Source organism: Ciconia boyciana, chromosome 4 (assembly GCF_034638445.1).
Source record: "Ciconia boyciana chromosome 4, ASM3463844v1, whole genome shotgun sequence".
Classification (NCBI taxonomy): Eukaryota; Metazoa; Chordata; class Aves; order Ciconiiformes; family Ciconiidae; genus Ciconia; species Ciconia boyciana.
Window position 1 is genome coordinate 24,411,455 of NC_132937.1, and position 22,577 is coordinate 24,434,031.

General features: G+C 40.3%; 1 protein-coding gene across 2 annotated transcripts in view; it reads right to left on the minus strand.

Annotated features, from left to right (window-relative positions):
• Window positions 1–1,270: 1,270 nt before the first annotated feature.
• Window positions 1,271–22,577, minus strand: part of NPR3 (natriuretic peptide receptor 3) — a 50,809-nt gene continuing 29,502 nt past the window's right edge. Inside the window, exons 4-8 of one of the 2 annotated variants that reach the window (XM_072860082.1) lie at window positions 21,382–21,517; window positions 17,434–17,528; window positions 14,165–14,300; window positions 11,932–12,016; window positions 1,271–8,999 (exon numbers count right to left, since the gene is read on the minus strand). In XM_072860082.1, coding sequence (XP_072716183.1) covers window positions 8,888–8,999; window positions 11,932–12,016; window positions 14,165–14,300; window positions 17,434–17,528; window positions 21,382–21,517 — 564 coding nt within the window. In that variant the 3' untranslated portion in view covers window positions 1,271–8,887. Of the gene's footprint in view, window positions 9,000–11,931; window positions 12,020–14,164; window positions 14,301–17,433; window positions 17,529–21,381; window positions 21,518–22,577 lie in introns of both variants that reach the window. The other variant, XM_072860081.1, reaches the window with a different exon arrangement.

Sequence of the window (22,577 nt, forward strand, 5' to 3'; positions counted from 1 at the left end):
CTTTAACTATTACTGCAGCTATCAGGAACATAAAACACTACTTGTACAATTTTTTCTACAATGCTTTATACAGAAATAGTGGAAAATCGCTAGGTACTTCCAGAGAATTCCTGTTTCCAATGGAATGAAGACATAAGAGCATAAACATCAAGCAAAAGCAGGACAAATAGTAATTTCTATCTGTACAACATTCATACTATTAGAAGTGTATCTCTGAGGACGCAGCTTTAAAATCATCTCAACTCTAACATATATCGGGATTATCTTCTACACTTTTGGGAAGTTAATCTCTTTGCACCTTTAATCAGCTGTACAAACTGGTAATATTAATTTCCTTGTTAGCAGTACTGAGTTAATTAAATTTAGTGACATATTTAGAGATTTACCAGTGAAAGGCATTGCAGCTAGGAAAGTAGTTTAACCCTCCCCTAACTGAGTGGGCCTCTCCAAGCCTGTATTTTTACTCTTTGCTTTTTTCTTTCCTGGTCTGCAGGAAGATTTTAGGTCCATAGTTAACCCAAAGGATGCTTTCATCTCTCTATCAACTCTCCAGTGAATTCTTGGTACTTGTAGTTTTGCTACAAGTGTGATCAGATACTTCTTCCTCACACTAATTTCCAAGTTATTTTAGATCATAAAGGCCTGGCATACTATCAAGCACAAACCTTAAATTTGGCAACATTGCTACAATAGATGCATACAGAAAGCAGAAGGCTAGACAAAACAGGATAATTTGAAGACTGTATTTAATAGCACAGGAAAGAAACAGAATTAAATTCCCCCAATTTGATAAGATTGCTGCAAGGAAATGAACTTGCAGCTTAGTAAAATGTGTAAGTTTTGCCTCTCTTCAGGCTATAAAAATTAATGCTTACTAGTTAAGGTTCCAATGTATTTAAATAAATTGGTTCCTATTTAATTGTATTTCTGGAGGACTGAGAATAAGTAGAAAAATATCCAAAGTTTGTTTATACCGATGAAAACCTTTCCCAGACCTTAAAATACCAGGGGGAATTTTCTTCCCAAAGAAAGGTTAGATTGATTCCTGATTTAATCAGCTGCTAATCATCATTAAAATCAGGGGTTTATATGGTGTCTTAGACCCAGAACAGCCCTCCTGTTATTAACTCCATACCATCTGATAGTACCCTCTATATGAAACAGACCAAGAACATAGCAAACAGTCACAAAAGACACCACAGAAACAGGTGATAACATATTCCTATGTCTTTAATGGAAACATTTTGTTACAATTTAGGTTATGTGATATTCTTGCACTTTTAAAATGTGTGAAAAGAAATGAACAGAATAAAAAGTCAAAGGACATCAATGAATGTAGGTATTTTAAATGACCAAGTTGTAAAAGAAATAAAATACATTAAACAAATAAACAAAGGTTATATCCACAGTCATGAATACGCACTCTCCTCTACACAAAAACAACAATAAATAAAATCACATTATATGCAGATAGTTCTACTTACATCAGTACAATATACTGTGCAGTTTTCCATTTGTTTTCTACTAGACTGGTACTAGGTTTCTCTGTTGTCCAGTATTTTTAAATTAATAATGAACAGTATCACTGAAAAAAGGGGACAAAGTTAACGTCCACAGTGTCTATCCTGAGTCCTCTTAGTTTTGTGATAATTACACCCTATGCACAAGAAACACAGCAAATTCTACCCACTGCCTTCATCCTGCCACTCTACCCAAGTCTTCTCAGCACTTTTGGACCTGCACAGTAAAGATGACATTGTGACTAGGTAAATACCCAGCCTAAGGGCATGGTACACCCTAAGCAGGTCCTATGCACCACTCAAATCCTGTTTAAATTTTAGGTAAGGGGGCTATGTGAGATTTTAAAAGTGAATAAGCTTTCTGCAAAGTCTCTAAGAAAGTAGCTACTGAACAATAAAGACAGTGTACTGTGCAGAAGAGCTTGATCCCATCCTCCCATACAGTCAATAGTATCATCATGGGAGTATAATCAGTCCCTGAGCATTTTCCCTCTTCTCTCTCCCTAACTCTAGTGCACAGATGTTTTCCCTACATTCTCAACAGATCCTTTCATCCCATGCATCCTATACTGCAGAAGTCATCACAACATCTGCCACAAAGCTACATCAGGGAGATACTAAATATGGGAGGAAACATTTATCATGTCACATGGCACCAAGATAAATGACCACTGATTAATAACTGTGATATTGGCTTTTCAGCGGTGGCTCATTCTTCTGTCACACTGCATATGCAGTTCACAGAGACAGAGAAGTCCAGGTCACCACCAAGTATGAACCAACGTAGCTGTGCTCATTATGTCTGCTGATGGTTTAGTATAAAATTAGCAAAACCTCTGTTCATAGTTTGGGGGGAAGAATTGTATGTTCCCTGTGCAAACCAGTTGAGATTACAAAAGAAACCATTAAAACAAGATGGTTTTTTAAATACCCTTTTTGGTACATTTTCTTTGCTTGCTCAAGTGTCCTCTAGAAACATTCACATGACAGAAACACCAAGCAACAGTTCACACAGAGTGGATTTTAACCTTTCAAAGATTTAACACCTAATGAATCCACATAAGATTTCTGAAATACTATAGCTTAACATACAAACTTTAACAGTGTTTAGAATATTTTGCCTTTGATGCAGAATATTAACTTAGTGGTTAGTGAGAGATTTTGAATAAACTCTAAGCCTCTCCTTTCGAAAGCTAGTTTTGTATGCTGTAGATTTGGTGTATGTCAGTTAGGAGTCATTCTGAAAGGTAAATTCTGGAAGAAGTAATAGAATAATAAAACAGTCTATGCAATGATACACTGGACATAATTAAACACTAGCCCAAGAAAGCCTCAAAGCCGTGGCTGCATTACCTTCTTGATCAAAACCAGCAGTAACCTCATAAAAACACCAACGTTAAACCTTTGGCCTTTCTTCCTCTATGGGTGAGATAAACGGAGAGCTGCATTTATGCCAGACTTAAGGCTTCACTGAGGCAAACCACAGTGCTTAGGCTTCCTGTCATTCTCTAGAAGAGAAAAGACACTATCAAAGTCTGCCGCACAGCTTGCTGACCCCTGTATACAGCCAAGTCTGAGGTCTCTCACAAACAGCTATTTGTTTTAATTTCAACAATCATTTTCCATCAGTCTCAGAGCTCAGATGTTAAAAGGTATCTGAGAATGGAAAAAATACAGGCCTTAAGCCATCTGAATTCATTTCTGCCTCTAAGCAGGGATATGCATTGTGCAAACACTTCCATTCTTCCACTTGAAAGGTTTCACACACGCACACAAATCTTTTTGTGCTTTCAACAGCAAGAAAGAACGGGGGGGGGGGAGGAGAGGAGACACACGCAACACATCTGAAGGCAAAACTTTTTCCAGCATGTCCTTAAAAATATATTCCAAAAAGTAACTTTTGTATTTCTTTGTTTCTAAAAAGGGCTAAAACTGCCTCCTACAAAACATGCACTTTGCTGAAATTTGCCCCTTCATCGCTCACTGTTGTGAGACAAGTTACTAGGGCATGTTCCTGACCAACACAAAAGGTAATGTACCATTAGAAACTTGTATTTCTGTTCCCATATGCCCTGCTTTGGGGAGGGTGGTCACTAAATTAAATGTCATTTTATAGCAACAACAATTAGGGTTAAAAAAAAAAAAAAGACTGTCTCACATCACCTGACATCACATTGGACTAGTGCATTTTCTGTGAGCCCAGTGGTGCCCAGTAATCATTTTAGCTTTAATGGGACTGCTTCTATAACCACAATTTATGGTGCCAGCCTTGGGTGTTTTTAAAAGGAAAGGATATCAGCTGCAAGATTCAGATTAAACTTCAGAAAGTTTTTGGTCAATCCAATTTTTCAACTTTGCTTGGTTGAAAGACAGGCAACATCAGACGATTCTGGGTCTAGATCTCCAATAACAGCTGGTGTGGCCACAGGCCAACATGAGGTGTGCTGGCAGCTGATCAGCACGGCGGCAATGAACAACAGCTGAAATTACGTAAAAGCCACTTCTCAGTGAAGAGGGAGCATTTCTGACTAAATGATGGAAAATGGCTGTCTCTTTTCAAAGTACTTCTGAAGCTAGAGAAAAGAGCATGAAAAAAATGGGGAATTCAAGAGTGTTCATTCTACCCTGGGAGAAAATGAGGAAAAATAACTTCAGCTGCTTTATTTAAAGAAACAGAACAGCTACATGGCTACTCTGAAGCACAGAGGAGGGTAGTGAAGGATGTGGAACTGTCTTGAGCTCCGGAAAAGGTGGACTGAATTGCCAAAGAAATTTATGACCAGGACTATTAGCTTCCTGTCTTTGATGTCTATTCTTGGCTTTCCAGGAGCATTATAGCATTCATGAGGTGAAAACTGCACTGGAGCCAAGGTCAGCTAAGGCTGATGCAGCCTGTTCTACTGCAAAGCTGAGAAATTCACTCTGAACTGCTTCAAGATGCTGAGTTTAAAGTCTGAAGACACTTCACTGAGGGCCTGAGTTTACTTCCACTGAATCAATGAGCAGTTTTTTTCATCAGCTTAATAACAGTGTGATCGCATCTCCAAGCCAAAAAATGAATCAAGAGATTAACCTCCCGGTAAAACATGCTGTCAGGGAGCACACTCTTATTTTGTCCAGCACAAATATTTTCAAAGCATTAGCTACACCTTAATAATTCTCCACTAAAAAACAACAAAATACTTTCAATAATGCAAGAAAGCATTTCTTAAAAACAAATAAAAAATAGATCAATAAAGTTTATTTTCATAAGTGAAATGAATGTAACTCTTTAATAAACTGAATTCTGGCCACAATCTTGCAAGGTGCACAGCACTCTCAATCAAAAGTTTTAGGAATGACTGCATGTTCTCAGAACTTAGCTGGGTTTGGTCTTCAGTGAAGCACATCACAGAAAGAACTGGTTATTAACTAGTGATGGTGGTAGTCACAGACAACTCAGGACACACAAACTGTCCATAAACAAAACCTCCAGAACTACCGGTGGCCCAGGACAAAGCATCTAGGCATCTGACTCTAAAGCTGTGGGTCTCAGCATACTAAATCACAGGCACTATTGACAGTTTTGCTTCATCTTTGTCAACTTGCAGTGGAAGTCTACGCGTTGAAAATAAGAGGGTGGAAGTCAGGTAATTTGCCCATAGAATCCTCAAGAGGAGGATTCTGAGGTGAATCTTCTATTAAGCTGACCAGTATTCGGTAATTTTAAAAAATGCTAAATTAGCAGAAGTCGTCAAACTTTGACAAACAAAAAGTATGAAGCCACTAGTTCAATTTCAATTTAACAGGCACAACTGTTAAGATTTAGCAATAAACATATGGCCTATGGGGCCAACCTTTCTCCAGTTCAAGCACATGGCAAGATTCCCTCTGGTCCAGCCATGGCCAGGGTCATACCCTTTGGTCCCAAGTGAGCAAAGCACTTAGAAGCTGAAGTTGAGCATATTTTAAGTGTGTTCTAAAGTGCTGAGCTGAGTCAAGGCCCTCCTTGTGCTGCTCTGTAATACAGATGTATGTTTGTAATATGGGCAATTTGTTGAAGCCAAAAATGTAGGTTTTGAAAACTCTTTTGAGAATCAATTATTATTATTTTGATTAGACATTCCCTTACAGAGTTTGAAGCCTAAACATTGTGGCATTGAGCTAATGCAGATGAACCAGAAAGGAAAAGTGCATTAGCTGGTAACGAATCTCTCTGCTGAATAATCTAAACTCAAGGCAGTTTTTGATCTATGGTCCATAGAAGACCTGGGAACTATTAACAAGAGGCCTGTGAAAGGCAGCTAAGAAGACCAAGTTTATTTATGCTGTACAGGAATCTACTTATGTGAAATGTCTTAAATTATCTCCCCACTTCCATGGGAAAAACGCACAGGTAGGTGTGCACCAATTTAGAAATATTAAAGCCCATTGATCTAAAATGTTCTAATGTGCAAGAAAGGTTCACCTTTCTTGGGAGGTGCTGGGATGTAATGTGGCTAGGCCTCCATCAGCATCCCACAAACACACATCTCATAAAAACACTTCTTGAGGTTATGATTAAAAACCCTACATAAAACTAGGGATCAGAATTATTGTCTTTTTAATTAAAAAGGGACCTTTCACTATACTTTTAAAAATATGTTTAGTTATAGTAAGATGACACAGTAAAAAAGCTGTTTTAACAATTTATTGTCCCAGCCAGATCTCCTGGCTTAGATCTTCTGGTCTGACTTGACGGTGCATGGCACAGGAAAAATGCAGATCTACACTACTGTCTTGCTCCTTAACTAGCAACTGTTTGAGTACTAGTCCACGCTGCAAGATAAGTCATAACAAACATCATTTTGAAAAAAATTTATGCTTCAAATCATACCCTCTTTTCTCTACATATCTAAAAATTTTCCTTCCCTTTTTCGTGGCAAAGTAGTCAAATGGATAAAAGAAGGTAAAAATACTGAGAGGCATATTTACAAAACAAGAAGCCAATTAAAAGTCCCTTCAAAATTATTTAAAAAACCCCAAAACTTAAGCATGCCCAGGGGCTAGAGAAACTCAACTGCTTGAAAAAAAATTCTAAAAACTAATCATGAAGTCTTTTTTTCTCCCCAAATCCACAGCAGTATGAATGCTGCTCTAGCTGACATTCTACTCTGATGCCCATGAGATAAGGAGGCCACTTCAGAAAACTGTCCATTGACCGCAGTGTTACTTTGGCTAAGGCACCTTTGCAGAAGTCATATAGGCCCAGACTGGGAAACGGGATGATGGAAATCTACCGTGTGAACACCAGCTGTTACAGTGAGTCCTAAAGACACCAAATTTACCTGGTCTATACTGGAGCTGCCCTGACAGTCAGGAAGCCCTGCCCTCTGGCTGCCTGGGACATTGGACAATTTTCACAAGGGCAGGTGATGAACCCCTGCATATGTTAAGAGACACGTGAAACATAAGAAGAAAAACGTCCAAGGAAATATTCATGGGGTATTTCCCCACCAGCAAATAAAAGGCAGCAGAAAGAAGACAGAGCTAGCTTTTGCTCTTCATCCACTTCCAGCTACCCCAAAATGGTTGCTCTGAATTGGCACTCTGGCTTCTCAGGGCCTAGAAGGTTTGTAGAACACAGGCTTCAGTGCCAGTTTTGAGATTAACTTTCAAGTCTGACTATGACTGCTGAGACCAGAAAGTTCTGCTTATGAAATCAGAACAGGATAAACCAAAAGATTTCATGCACTAGAACCATAGTCATAGCTGGGTCTTCCCACAGACAATAGTTTTATGGGTCGTCTTCACCATATTTATAATATGTACTGTTCATTTCCATTTGTTGACTAGAAAGCGCAGAGCTCTCCTTTGTCTAGTATAAAATCATCTGTCAGTAGCTAATTCATCACAGATTCAGTTTTGCTCCTGGTAAAGTCAATGGCAAAAGTCCCAGGGATACTGATGGCAGCAGGATTAAAGTCAGCCCTAGAGTAGTGTTTTACCACCCCAATTCCTGAAGGTAGTTCCTTGAGTGTTTAATTGTACACATATGAATAGTTAGTCTCACTGCCTAATGTAGGACTATTTAACATGCGAAAAATTCATTATTGTCAGGATCAGGGCCATCATCACATAGACAATTCAATAACTGCATTTATATTGTTTAAATAACTATTTGAATGTTGCACATGCTTGGAGAAGAAAGTGGGGCAAAAAGTCTGTTACTATCCATAAAGTCACTTCTCCTCCCCTAAACACTGGTTCTAAAATGTATTTACAGCTGTTGACTTTCCCTGCATGTTACTCCCATCATAGAAAATATGTCTTCAAAACAACCTCTCCCTTAATTTTTAATCCTACCAAAGCAAAAATAGATACTTTAATAGAAAAATACAAGATAAAAAATATCCTAAAAATAACATGGTAGCATGGAATGTCATTTTTACACAAAAAAGATCCCCTTTTGAATTGCTTCAGCTATACAAACACTTTCATATTTACAATTTTGGATACAGTCCTGTGCTCACTGAAGTTAATGGGCTTTTGCCACTGACTTCACTGGGAACAGGAGCCGGCTCTTCATGGACTATATTTGCCTCCCTGAAAAGTCATGGCAGTGGAAAGAAAAGAGCATGATAAAACACATATAAGACTGAGGAATTAGCCAGTCCTCTCTGGAGGCCTGATTGTCTTCTCTCTCACTATTTCACACCAGTGAAACTCCTCATCCTTCACTGGAGTTCTTCCTAACTCCCAGCACCTAAGAGGGAGAATCAGTGCTTTTGATTGTGATACTACACAAAGAAGGAAAGAATGGTTTGTGTGTTTCCACCTGCCTGACTTTCTCAGTGGAGTTAATTACACCGAAGTGCCTGTTCCCTCCCAGAACTAAACTCCATATGCCCAATCTTGTATCCCCTGTAATCAATGGCAATGATTCAGTGATGCAGGATCATACCCCAAATGAATCCCTCTTTTCCTTTTGACAGCAACCAGCACCTGTGCCTGTGAAACCATATTTGATATCCATGGGTGAGATGCAATTAAGGAAGGAGGTGGTAGGAGCTAGGAAAAAAAAAGGGAACAGAGTGAGGCATTCCCCATCAACTAAACACAGATCTGCTGCCCTTAATATATGCCTTAAGAAATATGGTCTTTACATATTAAGTGCATCCTATAACATCAAACTGCATCATTTTCCTTTTTCATGAGATGAAATGCCATGCGGCATAATGTGATTAGTAAATCATTCCTGAGCTTCTGAAAGAAATTAAGACAAAATTACTGCTTAAAAGAGTGAGTTCTTCAAGAGCCTCTTCTTTTTACACTGATGTCTTTGGTTGTGTCCTTTTCCCTAATTCTTTTTTCCCTAGGAAGAATGGGATTCTTTTTCTTCTTCTTCTTTATGCGGCAGAAAAATGAGATCTAATGGAGTCTTCACGTAACTGCCGATGTTTCCCCATGTTGCAGTCCTCCTGTTGAGTTCGTCTCTCAATAGTTATTCTGTACTTCTTTCTGCATGAAAGGAGAGGAACAGAGTGAGAAATCCTTCTCCAGCTATAGGATAACAGGACTTCCCTTATAAAGAATGCCCGTAGGGGACAGCTGGGTGCCAGTTGAAAAATGAAATGTGGCAGCATGTGAAACCCTGGTCAAAGATTAAAGTAGTTTGCCTCAAAACATTTTACCCAGGCTCAAGAATGCCTGTTAATTTCTCCACGGCAGTCTCAAAGCACCAAGACACAGACGTTTACTTCTTTGAAAATTTCTGATCTAAGTGATTAGGAAGTTTTTGTGAAGTGTCATGTGAACTGTGTCACATCACTGCTTTATATTGATCAAAGCCAAATTTCTTTCCAGTATACTGGGGGGGGGAGGGGGGGCAGCACTTTCTGCAGAGTTCAAACAACAGATCTGAGTCTTTATTCGGTTGCGTTTCTCACTGAAACCATGTATTAACTAACTAATCCTCCCATCTCCCTCTGAGAAAGCTGCTCTGTTTGTAATGTCAGAGGAGGTAATATGATGAATTAAGAAGAGGGATGTAGAGGATAGATAAGAAATAAATACAATTGCTTATGCATCAGATACAGTTTTTTCCTGTGTGTTTTCCTCTAGGGCCTTTTGAAGAATTCTGTTATATTACTTTATACGTCAAACAAGCCCTCTGACTGCCTTTCAGTTTCCCCTTTAGTACCCAAATCTCCTCCAAAACCATAACAAGATTCACATTTATATTTTATGCATTTATGCTTCTACTCAGTTTCAGGACCAATTTTTCAGAAGGGCATTAGTCCAGCCCCATGTGCATACAGTACTGCTTGTGCAGATGCATGACAAAAAGCTCGTACACCAAGGAAAACTCTGCTCCACTTGCACGTGTAGCAGGAGTCAGACCTAGGTATGTAGCAGTGGAAGAATGATTTTCAAAACACCCAGGTTTTAATTTGAGCAACAGGGCTCAATAGAAAGTGGGAACCTACAAGTTCTGAAAAGATTCCCTAGACATTCGTGTCTGTATCAGGAGGTTCCAAAATAACTTGAAAAACCTACGTTCTTTACTTCATTTTCAACATTTTCAATCTTCCACGGGTCAGAGCATGCATAGTAGTAACTCATGCACTCAGACAGGTCCACATTTTAGAAATGTAGCTCTTTAATCCTTTCAAAGCTACATATCAGAACTACTATCCAGAGCTTTTAATGGTTTGCATGCACACTCAAAACTGTGTTTGCATGCTCATTTGTGGTAATTACAGATCCAAATGAGACGTGATGAGAAGGTACATATACAGTTTGAAAGGTACAGAAGCTGCAGGTACAAATTATTTCCAGGCACACAATTGCTAGACCTACATTTTCTGAAAATCTGACCCATACATCCTGATATGTTATATTTCATATTTTTGTTCTAATGGCAGAATTAGATGGTTGTCCCTATTCCTGCTTTGAGTCAGTGCAATCAGATCTCCAGCGTGAAATTCACCCATGTGTCTTTAGATGTCTCCAACATGCAGATCCATCTGACAAGAGTAACTGCGGCTTCCTTCCGTCAACGGAGAGAAATAAGCATTTATAAGAGGCATTCTTCTAACCTGGTTGAGCTTTCACATGAGGATGACATGAACTGCAATGAAAAAAGTGCTCGTTTCTCCCCTCTGACCATAAATACAAAGACTGGGTGTTGAGCTCTGGTGTGTACATCTACTTTTACAGACACTCACCTCACAGGGATTTCCAATCCAAATCTTTGTGTTAGATGACTAAGAGTTTAAGTCCTGTCCCTACAATGATGCTTTGCATAGTTTTATACCAGCTCAGGATATGTCTTTTACCTCATTTCTTGTCCTCACATACCAATTCTCTCTCAATATCAGCAATGCTAAAAAACACACCTGAAAATTATGTCAGATTGAGAATGTATAAAAGATGCAAGAACCTCTGATGACATACAATATAAAGACAGACTTGTATTTTCTTTTTTTTTTTAAAGACAGTCTTTAATCAGTCCCAGCTAACTTATCTTGTCTCAAACCCAAACAACATATTATATAAGCACCAAACATATGCAAGAATAAAATCACCCTCCAGAATTTCAGTTGTAAGCACCTGATGAATAATCCTAGATCTGGGATCTTTTGAAACCCTGGAAGTGTGCTGGTGAATTGAAGCAGTTTTTGCTTGTTTCATTTTGTTAACATTTTTTCATAAACAGATATTTTTATTGGATACAATTATTTGATTCTTATATGCAGAGGTTAATTCTATTCTCCTATATGCCTTTTGTCTTCCATAGCATAAGAGGATAAATTATAGTATATGTAAGATGCTGAACATGTACAACTAATTTATTCTGTCAGTGCAGGATCAACTCTCAAGACTTTAGATTTGCTCACTAGCAGTGTAAGAATTATTTTACTTAAACAGGAATAAAACACTGATCACCTTGCCCTGACCCCGTCTTATTAATTTAAATGCACAGCTTTGAAATCCAAATGCTTTCTTGTACCAAAACAGAAATCCTTCTAGCTTCCAGTACAATTCCACTCAATACTCAAAAACTAAGCATGGTACCAGGCAAGGGATACAAGTCTCTTGCATGATCATAGCCTGCACAACTGTGCTGGCAAGGAGTATCAAACAAAGAAGGTTTTCAAGCCCAGGGCACTTTACTAAAGCAACTGTGAATGACTGGAACTCACTGGAATTACTTCCATGAGTAAAGTTACTCAGAGATGTAAGTGGTTACAGGATGAGGCCCTGAGTCAATAAAATCATATGGATATACACAAAAGGACAATCAAAGTGTGTTCACTGTCTTTGATGGAAATGTTACCACAGATGATTACGGTGCCTCTCTGCCTCCCACCAAGGATGTGCTGCCAGGAGCTGAGAGGTTTGGATGACGAGTAAAGAGTTTACAGAGCTTTCAATGATTTGGACTAACCTGAAAAAGTAAAAAGCCATTAGCAATCCTGCTCCAAGCAAGGCGCCCACAACTATTCCGGTAACTGCTGATTCTCCTAGACCACCTGCTTGAAAAGGGGAAAAATAAACAATCAGGGTTCATACTGAGAACTATTTGTATTCACGTATTGGAAAATACACAGAACTGGGAAATGAGTGACCAACATCAGGTAATAACTAAAACCTTTCAGAGCTCAGGACTCCATGGGAACCTCTTCCTTAGTTCCAGTTTCTGCATGTTTATATTTTGTTTTTGCTTTCCTTGGGTTAAACAAGCCCCCAAGACCAGTGTTAGACGAAGACACAATTCTAGAGATGTGATACACAGGAATGTTGTTAAGAAACTGGTCTGGACAGCTTGGTCTGAGTCATAACATACTCTGGGATTACAATGATGCACGTAATAGGAATCAGCACTGAATATGCCCTGAGCCATTAGAACAGAAACAAACTCATTTCACCTGGTTTGGCATCATAACCTTTGTGCTGGTTTTGGCTGGGGTAGAGCTGATTTTCTTTATAGTAGCTAGTATGGGGCTGTGTTTTGGATTTGTGCTGAAAACAGTGCTGATAACACAGGGATGTTTTCATTACTGCTGAGCAGTGCTCACACACAGTCAAGGCCTTTTCTGCTTCTCACCCCACCTCACCAGCGAGTAGGCTGGGGGTGCACAAGAAGCTGGGAGGGGGCACAGCTGGGAGAGCTGACCCCAACTGACCAAAGGGATATTCCATACCATATGGTGTCATGCTCAGCATAGAAAGCTGGGGCAAGAAGAAGGAAGGGGGGGACATTCAGAGTGATGGCATTTTGTGTTCCCAAGTAACCGTTACATGTGATGGAGCCCTGCTTTCCTGGAGATGGCTGAACACCTGCCTGCCCATGGGAAGCAGTGAATGAATTCATTGTTTTGCTTTGCTTGTGTGTGTGGCTTTTGCTTTCCCTATTAAACTGTCTTTATCTCAACCCACGAGTTTTCTCACTTTTACTCTTCTGATTCTCTCCCCCATCCCATCAGGGGGGAGTGAGTGAGCGGCTGGGTGGTGTTTAGTTGCCGTCTGGGGTTAAACCATTACAACCTTCTTATCACCCAGGTTTATTAAAATGACTGTATGATTATCCAACAGCTCCTCCTTTTTTTTTTTTTCCTGAATGTATGCTGTTTCAAGTTGAAGCCATATGAGCTTCGCCTTGCTCCAAATCTCAGTAGAGGCAGAGCAGGGCCACAGTGGCTAAAGGGGAACCCAAGTAGGGACTGTCACTCTGCAAAGTGCAGGGCAGCTGAAGAACAATGGCATTTTCATGTGGGTGCAGTCTGCTCCCTTTTCCATGGCTACCTGAGTTTGCGGAAAGGAACAGAGAAATGTTAAGGAAATTAAACTGCTCCCTCCTCTTCATTTATCCTTGACCCTTTGAGGGGATTTTGTCTGTACATCAGGACGTGTAGAAGGAAGAAGGTGCATAGCTACACCACGCTGATCATAGAGGGTATGGCCTGGAAACAGTCTCTACAGCATGTGTGTACACACAGGTTTTTCAGGGATCGAAGAATTACCAGGCTGCAGATACTTTTTCACTGCAGGACTAGCAATTTGTTTCCTGTGGAAAGCTAAGACCACCCTTTGCCACTGAGGCACCCACATCTTCTTATCCTTATCTCCTTGCAATGTCCTGCTCAATATAACATGGTCTGCAAAGCCAGTACGCTGGAAAACAAGGACACCTTCTCTGTGGAGGGTAGGCCCAGACTTCTGCATTCACAGGTGTTGCCCCATTCAACTGACTTCACTTCTTCTCAGCCTACTGGGCCCCTCGCAGCGCCTTCTCATAGCACTGAAAATCATTCTGCACTGGGAGAACAGTGCTCCCATCAGCATCAGAATATGATTATTCTCTGTTTGGGGTTTCAGTTATCCTTCTTTCTGGCTAAAAGAGATTTTACCTTTTAGCCCCTGGAAAGTCCTAAAGCCTCCAGGGCCGTGGGCTGTGCATCATGATTACTGTCATGTTTAAGTTCAGGGAAGTGATTCAGACCACGTACTACCCAGGGCTGCCAGACCTTAAATTCCCAAACAGTCAGCAGAGAGACATAGTCATGATGTCTCAGTTGGACAACTGTGCTAAGCAATTTAATATGGCCCGTTATGTTGCATCACCACATGGATTCCCCTCTCTGACAGCCTGGGCAGAAGCATTAAGTCACTAAACTTACATGATTTACACGGTGTATTGTTTGTGTGCTCCGAAACTCGGCTTTCATCTAGTCGCAGCCTGCCATGATTCCAAGGATATTTCACATTTGATCGAATTTCAAAACGGCCCTGCTTTCCGTAGTAGTCCCCGATCACCTATGCAAAAAAGAAAGGAATGAAAAGATTTTCCTATCAACTTTGGGAAGTAAAACAAACAGGCAAGCGGCATCACTCACTTGGACTCCTGTGGTAGGATGCTGAATCACAGAGAATAGGGCTGAAGGGGTCTGTCAGAGGTTATGTAGTGCATGCCATGCCCCAGGGCAGGATCAGATGAACAAAAGCATTCCTGACAGATGTTTATCTAACCTGTTCTTAAAAGCCTCCAAAGATGGAGACTTGACAATTCCTGTAGGCAATTATTCTGGAACTTAGCTATCATCGCTGTCAGTGGTTTTCTCTAACGTGTAACCTATATCTCCCTTGTTGCAATTAACCACCACTACTTACCCAACTGCCATGGATGCAGAGACTCTTCCTTTCTGAAACATCCCTTGACATCTTCACGGGCTCTTATCTGGTCTGCCCTCAGGCCTCTCCTCTATATAAACCCAGTTCACACAAGTTTTTTTAACCCTCTGAATATTCCCTCTGCTCTCCCTGGGCTTTCTTCAATTGCTCCACAGTGGGCTGACTGCTCAGGATGGTCACCCAGCTGGGTGAAAGTATCATTTCAAGTACCTTGTGTGCTGAGGCTCCCGACTACACACTCCAGGCTGGACTTTTCTATTTTGCGAGGATCTAGAGGTACTTGATCATGTTCAGCTAAAATCTTCGAATCTTCTGAAGAACTACGACAGAGCCTACCATTCTCCACCTTGTATTTCTGCAGTTACTGATATTTACACAGAAAGTGCCTTTCATGCTTATTATTCTGGTAGCATAGACTATTATTTCAGACCAATTCATCAAGATAATTCAGAATTTCAGTCCTGTCCTCAACAGTAAAGCCAGGCTTTATTCAAGATAATGTATGTTGGATCTACTGCAAAGTTGCAGGACTAAATTATACTAACAGTAGTAGGTCACTCATCTGAAAATAGTTCCAAAAAAATCTATGTACATTAATAAGGGCCAAATATCATGACACTGAAGTAGTGAGAAGCATATCAAAAGACATATTTGTCCTACCATGGATAAGAAATACCTACTAATACACTGAATTTAGAATTCAAGACATTGGTAGCCTGCTCAAATCTTTCATCTAAACTTCATTTTGAAGGGAAAGAGTTAAAAGACAGATAACAATTGCCCTGGGAAGATACACCAAGGTAGATTTCACACTAAATAAAGGAGCTAACTTCTCTCCCAGTTTTTCAATTGGGAGATAAATCCTTAGAAGAAATATTTTTTTTAACATTTGTTCAAAAATAAAGGCAAACTCAGTAAACTGGAAGAGGTTGAGGGCAAAAACCTCAGAGATCATTTGCAGGTGGCAGACCATTTAAGAGATTGTTTAATTTACCAAACAGGAATGGGAAAGTCCTCTACCAACAGGGCTTACTAAATATGAAAGCATGCAGAAAGGCTTAAGAAGAACAAATAGCTATGAGCAGTGACGAAATGGATTCAGCTCAGAAGTAGGAGATAGATTTTTCAAGAGCAAGAGTGGTTAAACAGTGGAACAAACATCGAGGGAGCAAGTAAGGCAGTCCCTGTCCTTCAGTGTCTCCAAATGAAAAACAAATGTCTGTTACTGCATAAGCTTTGGTCACATACAAGGGTAAGAAACCTGCCTGCCTGTAATACAGCAGCGGTCAGACTAGGTAATCTGATGGTTTAAACGCTGTGAATAGCTCTACCCAAACACCCATTCATTTGGTGCAGTTCAGCTGAGAAACATTCTGGTAAGGACATAGAAGAAATCAGCAAAATTAATAAAACAAGGCATCAAAGAAACAATGTTTTTAGAGTGAGGCATGAAGGTCAAAATGAATGTAGCAGACATAAGTAATAAGTAATCCCATGTAAAATATGTTAATAGCATGTATATTTGTATGTATCATAAACAAAGCAGAGGGAAATTAAAATGAGCAACATGTTAAAAGAAGAAATGTAACATCAAAGAAATAAAAGACAGTTTAAATTTCAAGTGAATGAGCAACGGAAGGAAGGCTAGGAGAGGGGGATTGAATTGATAAACAAGATAAAAAGCTAATGGACTGAACAAACAGGAGATACAAGTTGTTCAAACCAAAGTTATCCCAACCTATTTGTACTCCTAGCTTCAATTAATGATCATTACTCCTACCCGTGGGAGTGTCTGCAGTTTACTGCTGGAGTTTTTCAGTCACTTTTGCACACCAAAACACACTAAACATCCTTATTCGTTTAAAAAGGCTTCTTGAGTCCATCTTTGCTGCACCACTGACAAGAACAATCACATCACCAGATTCAAATCCACACGTAGAAGTGTCCAGCTCAGATTACTGCTACATTGTGTTTGAGCTTGATGAAGCAGGGGAGGCCAGCAAAGCTTAGGTTGATGCTGACTTTGCAACTAACAGAAGCTGTATGTTGCAGCTGGAGTTTGGGCAATGTATATATTAATAAACTCAACCCAGTCGTGCTATTCACCACGCGCAGCTGGTGCTATTTCTCATAGACTGTCACAGTCTGGCTGCTTCCACTCCTGATGTGCCCAGTGGAATAACCCACGTGATGTATATGGAGCCCTCTGATTAAAACACCTCTTAATCATTGAAAACAAGGCGCTCAGGTCTCACTGCCTGATAAACAAGGTGAGGCAAGGTCTACACTCCTGCTTGTGGCTGGCCATGAGGTTAAGATTAAAATACCTGTATTCACTGTGTTTATACATCAGGGTAACTTATGCATCCTTCTTACTATACGATTAATCTTTTTTCTTACCAGTCAATAGAAAGCCTTACTCATTTTAAACAATAATTTCTCATATTCAAAATTCATCAATGCTTAGCTAGCATGTGAGATTTCATCCCTTAGATTTTAAAGACTCTAGCATCATGTGAAGAAGGACAGGTACTGTTAAAGAAAAGACATTAAGAAAGTTAAAAAAAATTTTTAGAATAACTACTTCAAGATAATTTTTTTACAGAAAGGATTTGGGCCCCAGATTGACAGGATGAACCAATACCCTTTTAATGTGTATATTAAATAAGCAGGTGCCCTCCATGTAAACGATGATATGATGTTACATTACACTGGGTAACTAATCAGTGGCCAACTGCAACAGTGTTTGTTTCCTTACCTCCTGTGTGCCTGCCTCTGGGTCCGTCATTCCAATCACAGAGAAATCCCCGTATCTGTCTCCATTGGCATCAATGGACACCTGCCCTGCAATGCCTAAAGCATGGCATGTGAGGAATTAAAAAATTAATAAATTAAAATACTGAGCCTTTCCAAGGAAAACAAGAAAACAGTGGACAGGTTTTTACAGACCGATATGACAGGAAATCTCATCAGTCTCCCAGCGTTTTTGTTGGCATTCCAAAAGAAATTGTAATTTCATCTCGGTGTCTGCATTCCTGAATTCTTAACATTTCTCCTTTTTAAATACCAAACGTGTGAGACTGTTCAGGGAATACATGAGAAAAATCTAATCCAGAAAGCCAGCATGCAAGAATAAAACACAAATATCTTTAATGCAAATTATTTAGAGAGCCGACCCCTGAAATACCTAACGATGCCTCAACAAGGAGAGTCCAGCTCACATGCTGCAGAGCACGCAGGGGCACAGCCCTAAGCCCCGCAGACTGATGGGGTTGGTGCACCCGTACAGCCAGTCCAGTGTTGTTTCCATCTGATGGGACACTGGAGGGGGTGCGGACAAGAGGCACCATGTGCATTACATATGCATTAAGTCCTATGAATGTAGATAGGATTAACTGCATAATATGGTGCTGTTTGTTTTGTATTTTTAGACCCCAGTTCCTTCCTTTACAAGTGCTAGGAAACTTTAGGGAAACTGGGAATCATAGACTCATAGGATAACCCAAGTTTGGAGGGACTTCAGGTGGTTTCTAGTCCAAGCCCCAGCTCACAGCAGGGGCAGCCAGGACGTCAGAATAGGAGGATGCTCAGGGCTTTATCTGGTCTTGAAAACCTCCAAAGATGGAAACGGCACAACCTCTCTGGGGCAACTTGTTCCAAGTGTCACGGTGAAAAAATACTTCCTTGTGTTCAGTCTGAACCTCTTCTTTCAATGTATGCCCTTGTCTACAAAGAGCACTGCAACTTCTTGCAGTGTAAGTCAAACAGGTTCTTGAAATCCATCAAACAATACCAACTTACTCTGATGAAGGTCTAACCTAACTATGATGAAGACACTGGAAGACTTTGCTGATATGCTTTATCACCTCAGATATTCTCAAATGTGATCTTCCACTGCCTGACACCAAACATAGCCATTTACACCAATGCAAGTCCAACAGGCACCGTTTTACATCCATGTTACACAAACTACATGACTAAACCAGGCACAAAGCAGTAGGGAATCAGGTTCTCAGTGACTGTAAATCAGAAGAGAGAGGTCAGATATTCAGCTAGAGTATAAATTCCCCTCAACATACCTAAGGATAGTAAACATGCAACAGATTAACACACCTACATTTATCTTGTCTCTGTTCCTGTTTAGTGACGTCACGAACACTAAACCTACTGTGATTTCAAAACACAGTGGTCATCAAAAGATTCACTGTCAAGCATCTATGTTTCGGTGTAACAATATAGTAAACAAACAATTGCAAATTCGATTACTACAGGAAAATCGAATGGGTACAACCAATTGGCTGTGAAAGCACTGGAAGAGGCCACTATGAAGAGCTGCAACATCCTTGCTTACATGACAATTTGGATTCTGGATCTGACAGGAGGTGATAATTGGAACAGACACCTTCCTGGCCTAAGAAAGCCAAAACTCAATTTTTGGAAGTAAGCGCTAAAATTTGCTAAAACTCAGAATTCCTATGGAATTTTTTTTTAATGGGAAAGACTCATTTTTAACCTTTCCATCTGAATCAAAACAAAGAGTTTGAAATGTCAATGTTTCCTGCAATGGTCTTCCTTAAAAAACATATTCAGGAAATTTTCAAACAACCTTAATGAAGAACTGTGTTTGGATGAGGGTGGAAGGATGTTATCCAGACTCTCTTTTTGTTATATTATGTTAGATACTTACATACAGAAAATTTTGCTACTTTGTCAGACAAAATACCAATGAATAGAAAATACTCCTCACAAAATGTTCCCTGCAGTTGTAACTAACAACCCCAGCAATAAGAAATCCTTTGATCACCTCAGCCTTATGCTTTCCTAAGCACAAGATGTTGCCAGTGCAGTTGTGGCTGGCAGACTGTGAACACTGCAGGAAACAGCATCCACAGCCCGCTGGAGTTCTGATGCGTCACCTATTCAAAGCAGGCTGTAAAATGTGGCACCCAGGCAATTAAGGTATCTAGATGTCAGCAGTTAAATTAATGTCATTAATGAAACTGGAGTTCTCATCACTGAGGCCTGCAAAAGTTTAAGTGAATTATAAAGCTTCAGTCCTGCAATAGATCCTGGTGAATGTATGCATGGACTGTAATCTGCGATGGTGCATCCCCTTCAGAGAGGGTCGTATGGGCAGAACAAAGGGACGTGATTTTCCTAAAAGGACTGGCTTGCAAGACAGCAAGTTAAAGGCCTCTTTCAAAAACAGTTTTATCCCTGTAAATTATGTCCAGCAGAGTATTGCCACAGGGAGGAGATGGCACATGACTTACATGGCATTTTGACCTTTTCAACTGCACCCTACAGCTCAGTATGACAGCTACATTTTCAGAGTAACTATGACAGGTCAGCCAGCAACAACAAACTGGTTTTCACAAGTGGGGAAAGAGAACATTTTTTCCTCCTGGCTGGTTTTACAAGAAAGGTGTGAGAATCAACCACATAACCTGCATGGAGCACGTTACTATAAAGGACTTGCATGGGCACATCAGCTGGTGGCTTCCTGGAGCAGAGAAGCAGGAGTAGAGAAAACACAGACAGGCTGTGCTGGGGCATCTGTTCATACACAGGATAACCAAACAGTGAGGCAAATCCTTAAACACCAGATTCCCTCTGTTAAAACAGTGTGTTTTGGGAAGCCATGGATGCGAAGGGAGGTAGTGGGACAACAAGCACAATCTCCAGCTGGTGCAGGGCTCCTTACAGGATGACTGCAACCAGCAAAATTTAAAGCAATGTCTGTGTTGCCTTAAGCTTCCCTGGACCCTTTTGCCTCATGTTCAGGCCACAATTTCAGAACAGAAAAGAGTTCCTCCATAGCAATTCCTCTGCTATGTCCAGTGTGTTCTTAGAGCAGAGAACCTGGCCACTGAGGTTTTTCTTACACAGTCAAATTAATCATTTGTTTCTTATCTAGGGGAAATGTTTCCTCCTCTTAGGCATTTCCATAGGAAATCTTGCCAATCCTACAACAAAAGATTGGAGTATTATAAGAGATGGATGGGAATATTATAAAGAAATGGATGGGTATACTCTAAGAGGTGACAGATGAAGCCACTAATCTTCGGTTTCTTTATTACGACCCCTACCTGGCAAAAGCACTCGCATCGCTTTGCATCAGCAGGGTGACATACAAGTACCAGTTGCACTGTGGAACTGCAGCCTTCAGGATTAGGCACAGAAAGGCACAGTGCTGTTCAGCTGCTGCCTCTGAGATAACATGCATGGCTCCTGAAAGAAGGCTGGGGGAAATCCTTCCAGGGCCCAAAGGAGCCCCGTCAAGAAGCAAAAAAAAACCCTGGCACCTGCTTGCTTCTATCCATTCCCAGGCTTTTAAGATAAAAAAGTCAAATGGAAAAAATGAGGCAATCTCAGAGCTAATAGATGCACATAAGTAAAGCGAGCAGCTGTAATCTTTTCAAAAACAAAGAAGGAGCCTGAGAAAATTATTGGTATTTCTTTACAACATCAGTGAGGGTCATTAAATTGTTAGGAGTTTTTTTGAGCTGAATAAGACCTCAAGGGTTGGTGCAAAAAACAAAAGTCAGACTGGTGAGCATGTGAGCCAGCCTTAAAGACGTATATGGTTTCATATGGCTATTTTCTTCTCATTTATGAGTGGAATAGGCATCGGTCCTTGCTCTGCACACAACAAAGACCTGTATTTTTTTTACTCTGAAAGCTGGAATTCCATATTAAGTCTTACCTTCATATGTTCTGTTCCGTGTTTGCTGAACAATTTTTTCCCCATCTTTCTTACTGAAACCAAATTTCAGGACTTCCTGTAAAGCTAGAGCATAAAGAAGAATAGCATCATGGAATCCTTCCACAAACATGTTCACCTAAAAAAAAAAAAGAAAAAAAAAAGCAATGGCAATTGACACACGAAAAACTTTTATTCCCTATGGAATTTATTAACTAAAGGGGATCTCCAAATTAACCAAAATTACTAATCTGGCGGGTTATTTTCTCAACTGCTGGAACACAAAGGAATGTGTCTTAAAAAAACCCAGGCGAAAATGGCAACTTTTGACCCGTTTTCAAAAACAGTTAACCACTATCTGCTATTCTGAACATTCAAATCACACTTTAATGTTGTGTCTGAATAGCTCTGCAGATAGGGGAGAAATTTGCAGATCACAGTTCCCATGCCCAGACGCACAAATTCTGCAGCTGACCATGTGAGATTCTGTAAGGTGCTGAGCACCCCCATCCCACAGCACGGAGTATGTCCTCCTCCCCCTGCGCAGAGGACTTAGCACCTCTCAGGATTGGGAAGTGTGTTGTGCCATGATTTTTTTTGGAGAGCGCAACTGGTGGATTTGCTTGTTTAACGATTACCACTTCCACTTCTGGCCCTTGTTCAGCTGAGCATCCCTCCACTAGCAAATGACCAATGGAGGAAACTACTTACCCGCTACAGTAATGCGTTCTCTGGGACTGCCAGGAGAACAGTTTCCTGTCCTTTACAGTTTTTTCAGTAAGTGACATGAAATGAATAAAATGTTGCTTTCTAATCCTAATATAAAAGAAGACTGCTGCCAACCAGCTCTGCCTCCCACAAGTCTATGTAGGCAACCTACAGCTTTTGGCCTACATCACTGTGGGTAACAACAAGTTAAAAGCAGAGTGCTGCAGAAACGTTACAGGTTTGTTCACAGCAGCCTGGTGTGCTTCAGCGATGAAGCAATAACTACTTTAGGAGCTGAGCTCAGATGGAGACGCATCAGCAGAAGCAGACACACGTAGCTTGAGCAGCACAGGTATTCCTCTTCTGTAGGCGGCAACTCACATCTCAGTAGTGCAGTGAACCCTGGCTTCATGCACAATAATTCAGAATGAATTATCTTTTCAGCTGCAAGAAACATGTTCCCATTCACTCACAGTTTCTTTACAATGGAA